Source organism: Rhinoderma darwinii, chromosome 8 (assembly GCF_050947455.1).
Source record: "Rhinoderma darwinii isolate aRhiDar2 chromosome 8, aRhiDar2.hap1, whole genome shotgun sequence".
NCBI lineage: Eukaryota > Metazoa > Chordata > Amphibia > Anura > Rhinodermatidae > Rhinoderma > Rhinoderma darwinii.
This window is the reverse complement of record NC_134694.1, coordinates 19,167,198-19,176,273: the sequence shown is the minus strand read 5'-3', so window position 1 is coordinate 19,176,273 and position 9,076 is coordinate 19,167,198. Positions and strand designations below refer to the sequence as shown.

General features: G+C 39.3%; 1 protein-coding gene across 1 annotated transcript; it reads right to left on the bottom strand.

Annotated features, from left to right (window-relative positions):
• Window positions 1-1,684: 1,684 nt before the first annotated feature.
• On the bottom strand, window positions 1,685-8,505 carry LOC142658618 (red-sensitive opsin). Its single transcript, XM_075834206.1, has 6 exons — window positions 8,368-8,505; window positions 6,025-6,321; window positions 4,708-4,876; window positions 4,203-4,368; window positions 3,030-3,269; window positions 1,685-2,287 (listed from the first exon to the last, which is right to left on the bottom strand). The coding sequence occupies exons 1-6, from the start codon at window positions 8,474-8,476 to the stop codon at window positions 2,171-2,173; spliced, it is 1,098 nt and encodes a 365-aa protein (XP_075690321.1). The 5' UTR covers window positions 8,477-8,505; the 3' UTR covers window positions 1,685-2,170.
• Window positions 8,506-9,076: the final 571 nt, after the last annotated feature.

Here is a 9,076-nt window from a genome sequence, read left to right as displayed (position 1 = left end):
CATCCATTGCGTTGCTTTTGGGTTACAATTCAAACGGGTATAGCCGAAGGACAAACATAATATGGTAATGTTTATTAACCATGCAGAATTAGACTTTTCAAATTCAGCCCTTTTGCTCTATAGGTAGTGACACCGTTAGATCTGCGCTGGAGCGTGGAAATCCAACATTGTCACCTACTCATGGGTGTGCCTGTTGCTAAGCAACCACCTGCATAGACCATAGTCTTAAGAAACTCTTAATGAATGAATAATTAAAAGGTCAGTCTATTTTTTTTCATGCATCTACCAGGGTAAATCTATGGATCTGAGGCCTGATGGGAGTAAAAAAATCTCTGTTGTTGTTGTTATGTATATTATCTACCTTCACCTATATACTCAATTATCAATATATATTACATTCTCATTGAGCAGCCACAAAAAAAGGCTTTTATGTCCAACCTTAAACTCAAAGCTCAACCTGTGGATGAAGTTATCTATAGGCTGATATTCCATAAAATAGCATCCTGGATATAATCGACAATGATTATAAATGACATACATATAACCCAACATGCTCTTCAAGAGTATCTATTGCATAGTGATGTCATCAAAAGTGAAAATTACTGATAGTTTCCCATTTATCCTTTGATCCACATCAAGCTGAAGTATTACATTACATATGGCCAGCTTATAAACCATTTTATCTATAGATCTAGAACCCCAGGCTTTTTCTTCTTCTAACCCTTGGATTAAGAAAATATTATTGAAACGCGTAGCCTGGTTTACAATAAAACATCATTATCATTAATCATCATTCGTCCCTTCATTGAGTAGCAGCGCCGGCTTTGGTCCCCCTTTTTCCTTCTACAATTATTATTATTATTATTATTAACCCTTGGATTAGGAAGACCTTCATTCAATGTTCTTATTGCACTAACCTCAATTTAGCAAAGCTGACCTTAGACGGGAGACTTTTGTCAACAAATCCCACCGGTTATGGTAGGTTTCTCCAACAATCACTTGTCAATGGTAAACAGCAGACCTTCCCCCAATGTCTGCCGTCAGGGGAAATAAGGATCAGATAAGTTGAAAATGAATATGCTTAATCCTAGTTTTTCCATCTATTTCATAGATAGAAATCTCATGTGAGTTAGAAGCGATATCTCTAACAAACAATCATCTCATGTCTATGGCTGGCTATAGACCACAGTGTGGTGCAACCTTTCAACATGCTAATTCCAATTGGAAATCAAAATTAAATGACCTTGTCCTTCCATGCTACAGACTGTCCATGACCTTGTGAAGCACTGACCGAAAACCCTCTTTAAAGGGTAACTAAACGTCCAACAAACTTCCTACATGTCCTAGTGACATGGCAGAAGTTTTGATTGGTGGGGGTCCGAGCACCGAGACCCCCACGATCGCTAAAACGAAGCATCAGAAGCGCTCATGTTTCTTTTTGGCTTTTTCCGGAAATCGATGTAGGGGTGTACGGGCTCAATAGAAAGTCTATGGCCCCGCACACCGCTACATCGGCTCTCCGGAAAGAGCCGAACAGAAATGAAGCGGCTCAGCACTCACAAAAGCGCTTTTGACGCTTCGTTTTAGTGATTGGTGGGGGTCTCAGTGCTCGGACCCCCACCAAATCTGCTGACATGTCACTATGAAATGTCAGAAGTTTGTTGAACGTTTAGTTACCCTTTAACCTTAACTTTTCCCTTTTAAAAATGTTACATAATATTCCAAGGACAACCGGCTCCTGGCATTGTAGACCACTGTTAGATGCTCTACTGCCTCGTCTGTATCCACCTCACCCTTTACCGTATTCACGTCGTCCTTGAATAATTTGCAGATTTGACTTGATAGACAACATAATTCATTCAGGCAGCAGTAGCTCTAGATACCACAATGTATATCCAAGACTGTATGGAATCATTATATGTGCATTAGTATATTGCGATTTGGACAGGCCTGCTGTCTGGAAAATATATATTTTCATTGCAATTTTTTTTAATAGCTAACGTTCAGGCTAGTTACAAGATTTCATGATATTAGTATGACAATTTACAGTGAAAATGGGCAAACCATGCATGTGTAAATAGGAGAAAAAAGTCATAGCTGCTCCTGCAAATAAGTATATACAATATGTGCAGACCATCATAAGGATCTTGAAAGACATATTCCCAGACGTTTATGCAGGTGACACAGAAGAGTTGGAAACCGATGAGACTTCTGTTCGAGATGTACTGGACACTTCTGAGCCATCGTCCACCTTTTTGCCAAATAGCTGATAGATACAGTTCCGAAACTACAGCAAAGAAAGGAAAAAAAAAATGTAAAACTAGAAGACCCTCTATTTTACTTTACACAATTCTATCTCAACTTAACTTCATGGGTCCCTTGGAAATTTTGGTGATAAAACCTTTGCCTCAGTTATAGGCTCGTGTACGTTGGCGCCATGTGCATGGACCATATACAGCTACTGACAAAGTCTCTATGGGTCCGAATTATGGATCCATAAGGACTCTATTTGCCACCATATGTTACCTCCATGAGGCAATGTATTCTCTCCTAGAACCCCTTCATAATATGACATCTGATGGAGCTTTTTTTCTTACAGATTCTCAGAGAACCTGTGAATAAATATGGATCCATAATACGGCAGTATTCATGAGGCCTAAGAATTCTCCTTCAAATCTTATTGCAATTACAAGTAATTTATGTTACCTGCAGTACCATTCTTCACCACTACTGATTGTAAATACTTTTTACGGCCACCCAGATAACCGTGCCCTCGGCCTGGTCGATATAGTAAATTAACCACCTTGAAGAAAAACATCACCCAGAAAATGAAGCCATTATTTTAACCATCAAGAAGACTTATAATGGTACTACTCCTTTAAAACTATGGCATAAATTATGTGGGGTCTTCTGATGTGTGACCTTCACATCGTCTAACCTAATATGGTACTAAAGAATATTACTCCACCCAAGCTTTCTCCATAGCAAAAATAAGGATTCATGATTCGCATATAGTTAATTGGACTAACCTGTCTGTTCATGAAGACGTAGATAATTGGATTGTAAATGGTGGCACTCTTAGCAAAATAGGCAGGCATGGAGGCAGCCAAAGGATGGAAACTGTAGCCTGGGTTGGCAGCAGCAAAACAAGCAAAAAATGTGTATGGTCCCCAGCAAAATATATAAGCAATGATCATCACAACCACCATCCTAGAAACCTCACGCTCCGCTTTCTGAGTGGACTCTGACTCCTTTTGCTGCTGTGCAACCTAGAGATAATATTCACAAAACAATTGTTAGCGAATACTTACTACAATGCAGAATGTTTTTTTTTATTCTGAAAATGAACCTCAATTGATAAATCAGAATGGATCGGCAGAATATTTCATTGGCAGAAACTTGCACTTGAGATGCTAAGAAGCCGTGGGCCTGCATACTTTGCAAATTTGACTCATAGAAAGGATTTGTCCATAGAGAACAACTTAATTTGACATTTAAAATAAATGTCCACCCGTGAACAGCATTTTATTATATTAATCCACATAGATCCAAAATTCTGTGTTGATTAATTTCTTAAGATCTATCTATAACGGTTTGATACAGGGCTCCGAATCATCTGCAAAGGCATAGAGTAAAATGAAAAAATTCTTACAGCCTGGAGCCACCGCCAGGGGCAGCTTAGGAGCTCTAAGGGGGTTGTACAGAAGTGGGAAAACATGGCTACTTTCTTCCAAAAATAGTGCAACACCTGTTCATGGGTTGTGTCTGGTGTTGTAGCTCAGTTCCATTGAAGTGAATAGGACTAAACAGCAATACTACACACAACCTGATTACAGGTGTGGCGCTATTTTTGGAAGAAAACAGCCATGTTGGTTTAATCATTTGTCTATACATTGAACTAAATGTAAACAAATAGTATATTTTTTATACTGTATCTTAACTGGCATCACCTTTACTGGCATATGATATTCTCTGGTTGGTTATGTTCAAATGTAAGGGTGCCTGGGATATAGGCCATTCATTGGATGAAGCTTTTTGTAAGTTAGTTCAAAAAGATGGTCATCACTTTTGTGCTTTCGAGACCTAACCGTGACAATTCTTGCCTACTTTCTTTTAAGCCAGCATAGATTCTCATTGTAAGATGAAAATCCTATATGTTCTCTAATAGTCAACTACAGCTATTAACACACATCACCACTCACCTTACGAATGGCCCACCATACACATATGTAACATAGGATGATAACAGCCAGGGGAAGTATGCAACAAGTGACCATGAGCACCATCATGTAAGACTGGATTCCAGGGTCAGTGTTGCCACTGAACACATCTGGACCACAAGAAGTCTTCAAGCCATGGGGCCAGTACCTACAGGTAGATGTTAGAATATTTGTGTGAGATTATAAAGCCAGTATTTCATGGTCAAGGTAAATTTGACGACTACACGTAATCCATGATATTAGGCAATGCTTTCGTCGAGCAATATCCCATTGTGACATGGTCACTGCCAAAGAACTGAATGACTTGCAACATAGCCACTGGCAAGGTGGCTGTGATGCATAATTGTATAGACAAGAAATCTTCTCAGGATATCAAAATCTTATGATGATATGAAGCTCCACCACTTTACAAAATTGAGTTTAAATATATTGGATGATATAATTGGGAAATTACTGTTCTATATATATTAAGTTTTGTTGAACTTACCTGCTCCAGCCAAATATTGGTGGTGCACACCAGGCACCTGCCCAAATCCAGGAGAAGATGATGCCACCAGCAGCCAATTTTCCATCAAACTTAATGTTTCCAAAGGGTTTGCAGACCACAAACCACCGTTCCCAGGCAATTACAGTTAGGGACCAGAGAGCGGTAATTCCTATAACAACATTCATGAATGTTTAAATTCAGCTCCATAAATTATATATTTTTATGTATATATGGACCATGTTCACAAGTGGGACATTGGAGAACTTATGTTCAGGCATAGATAAATTTCACTTAATATAAGCAAGTCTGTTATCTAGAGATGTTAACTATTACCTACAGAGGATATAGTTATTTTTAGTAAAACAACCGAAATCCTGAAGAATTTAATGACAGGCCTATCACAGGAGAGGTACATATAGGAACCTGGACAGGATCATACTGCTATCATCTAAGGTCTATCATGGAAGCTAGACAATTAGTGCAGCACGGCAACCAAAAAGTGGGAATGACGTGGGCGAAAAGTGGGTTTATGCTCAACTAAATGGCAATTATATCCCTTTAATATCTGTCTTGTTTACATTAGAGCCCCCTCAGGTTCTGGACTAGGCATAGCACAGTGTATTGGTTTTGCATGGAGTGTGTCTTAAAATTCTCCCCCTTGACAGGATCACTGCATGCCCTAAATGTAACATGACCAAATCTGATATGTGGCACGGTATCTGGGCATGTCCGGCTACCCAAAAGTTTTGGGAAGCATCAGGCCGGTTTATTGTGTTCTTCTGGTCGTACACCCTACGATCATCCCTGCAAAGTATGCTATTTCACCAGGTGAGGCCCCCTGATGAGGAAACCTCCACTACTCCAAAAGGAGTACCCTCAATAGTTCATGTCACCCTAATGGTGGCAAAGAGATGCCTGTTGCAAAATTGGCTAAGCCCAGACGCTCCGACGGTCACAGACATAATTATCCCAAAAAAAGCTCCTACGTATAGAATTTGGCAACGTTGTCATGTTTTTTTTTTTCTTTTTGTTTGATCAAAAAAGCTAATAAAAACAATGTTTTAAAAAAAAATGATAAAAAAAAATCTCCCTCTACTGCTTCTTTGTACACTACCACATTTACTACTATAGTTTTCTATTCACATGTACGTACTAATTTAGCCTTGCAAGTCCTCTAGTTTTCTATCCCATGATACCACCTCTCATGTCCCTGGATGGCCCAGCATAGTTTCAATGTATAATACAAAGCAAATATGTCACCCCACAGCACCACCTGCCACTATAAAACGTATATAATGTAGGTGTCATAAAACTTACCACATACTGAAACCGTATAGCCTTCTATAACACATAATGGATGGCCAAGGATGAAGTAACCAAAAATTTGGTTGAAGACACTAATGGTGCTGGCAATAACCGTCTCCCCAAGATCAGCAATAGCTAGGTTGACCAGGATCCAGTTCAAGGGGTGCCGAAGCTTTTTAAATTTGAATGTAGCTACCAAGACCAGACCATTTGTAAAAACAGAGGCTGCTACTACAAACATCATCCAGATGGTAGTGATGTTGTAAATCCATCGAGGCGCAATGTGGTAATTTGGACCTTCAAAGGGACCTAGGAATGGTAAAGAATGACAACTAGATACAATGTACAAGAAATCCATCAAATTACATTGCTCTGACAACCTGATATTCTGTGCCAGGGCCTGGTTAATTTGTTCCAATGGCCAATCTAATACAAGGTCATGCATTTAATATTGGCTTATCATGCCAACTGTTCATGGTCTGTGAAATTACTACCGCTATATGTTAACGCTTTTCTTTCCTGTCTCCACTTATTAGTAAGCCATTTGTAAAGCCATCGTATTGATGAAGACAATAGGTATAATTTATATTATTTATTTATTTTGTACTTATTATCAGGGGTTGACTACCGTGGGCTCCTGGACTGGGATTAGTGACATCTCTTGACTTGAGGCACTTAACTGGTCTAAAAGTGTTAAAAGCTTTGAGCGGAGCGTAAGGTAATCCGCTCTACTGACAGTTTCAAGGACATCTCCGCCTTTACGGAGATTACTGCATTCACATATTAAATGAGCGTGCGGGAATCTTCACATCTATTATTAGATCCACTTTACTCGAATCAATTCATGGTCTTTCATTAAACACGAAGGCCAACGGAACTGTTTAACAAGATCCGTTCATAGAACGCTCGTTGCTGATAATTGCCCTGTGTAAACACGGCAGCGATCAGCAGATGAATGAGCTCGATCATCTGCTGGTTGTATCATTTTAAAAAAGTTAAATATTATCGTTATCGGCAGCACATCTTGCTGTGTAAACAGGGAGACACGCTGCCGACATGATGATAATGGATGGGGATGAGCGATCGGAGTAATGAGCGCTCGTCCCAATCCATAGTTCCGTGTGACAGGAGCAAACGAGCGCCGATCAACGAAGTCTCGTTGTTCGGCGCTCGCTGCTCCGGCCGTTTATCGGCCGGTCTAAAAGGGCCTTTACACTTGAGAGCAGGTGACATCTTTGATTATGTTTCCTTGTACAATAAAATAGCGGCTCGGTTTTAGACATTATTTTATTAGGATTTGCCAGCTCTTCTGTGTGACAACCCTGCCAAACAGTTACGTATATCTCATCTTCCTAGACCTCTGTGAGTATAACATGGGGGAGGGGGATGCTGTAGGTTAACTGCAGTCACACTAGTATGTTGAAGCTTTTAGTGGTAATAGTAATATCTGTATCATGGAAATAAGTTGTGAACTGCTGTGGCCGTATTCATGGGTAGAAGATGTTACTTGTTGCCACTTTTAGGATTTTTAGTTGGTTAAAATTGACACTTTAATTTACTTAAATGGCTGCCAAGTATGTTAATAGGGCTGAACATAAATTCCAATATAAATTACCGTCTTCTATTACTTGATGTACGGCTTTGATGGTAATTGTCCCTACCTTTCGCTAATTCCCCTATTATTAAATGTACATTGTCTTATCAATGAGAATGGGCGTACAATTCTAACTTCAATAAGTGTAGAAGATTTGGAATCATGAAGCGGCTTTGTCAGGTCTTGAGGACATCATAGGGCAGAGCAGAAAACGCTGAGCTTGGGGATGTATAGTTTTTTTTAAAAAATAATTTGATTCAGTATTTTCATGTAAACTGTTGTTAAAATTCTTCCAGGACTCATAGAGGAAGCCCGTGAGTCCAATTTTCACGTCTTATCCATCTTACAACATTATATCATATTTGCAATCAATACAACCATCTAATTTGATCTAATCCTACATTCATCTCAACAAAGAGCCACTATGGAAACGCAGTAATACAGCCACAAAGCCAAAACCCACTAGGTAACCAGTGAACTTAACATATATCACCCTATAATATATATAATTTACATATAATTTTAGAGAGCAACTTGCTCTTTACATGACAATACTTGGCTTTAGGAAAAATAAACCTTTATGAAGAAGTAACTGTTAACATAATACCTTATAGATATATAGGTATTTCATCTTTTGTCTAATTCGTAGTGGATATTTTTGAAAAAATTTGGATTTTATCCAAAGTTTGTATAATGATTGAGTAGAGTAAAAATGCTAGTGTATTGTTACTATAGACCAGTAGATGCTATGTACTACTCACCCCGAGTATTGTTGCTGTTAGTGTATACAAAAACACTACTTCTGGTGGTCTCTTCCTCATCATGCTTTCTTCGGGCCGCATATACAGCTTCATTCCATGATGCAGCCATGCCCTGCGTATCCCCCGAACACCAGATTTATCTTTACCTTTGATCTAGCCTTGGCTCTTTCACTCTTCGTCTTCTCTTTCGAAGTTCTTTCCTTCCTTGCTCTCACTTGGTTGGTGGTTGGGTGACCTCTCTCCTGTTATATACTGAGCTGAGATGGATTAGCCTAGACACTCATAGACCAGCTCAAGCCCCCTTAAACTTTTTATCTCTTAATTGGCATATGAGTTTTAACTTCACCCCCCTTCCTTTTCCGCATTCAATCTTTCCTACTCCGTACTGTGGGCTTACGTCACTTGAGCAGGTTAAGGATGACTTTTCTGGACACTTTGGGTGACAGGATAAGAGCTTGCTTAAATGAAGAGAGAAGGAGGGCAAATGGCTTTCTTAGCAACCAAATCCTATCTCATCTTCTCCATGTCTGTCCATTTGCTAATACCCTTCACTTTGTGAAATTGGGGTCACTGTGTTAATTAGGGGAAGTGAAAATTGTGTATAAAATAGAAATCACTGCACAAGAACTGATGATCCTTTATCTCTATGCCTTGATTCTCTGAAATCTTTCCACAGAGTGTGCAACACTGTTGTGTGTCTTATTGTCAA

Bases quoted from the DNA above. Each gene is read 5' to 3' on its own strand.
- LOC142658618 (XM_075834206.1), bottom strand. From the start codon at position 8,476: ATGGCTGCATCATGGAATGAAGCTGTATATGCGGCCCGAAGAAAGCAT. The intron at 6,322-8,367 runs GTGAGTAGTACA...TACCATTCCTAG, and splicing joins TAACAGCAACAATACTCGGG to GTCCCTTTGAAGGTCCAAAT. The intron at 4,877-6,024 runs GTAAGTTTTATG...ATGTTGTTATAG, and splicing joins CTATACGGTTTCAGTATGTG to GAATTACCGCTCTCTGGTCC.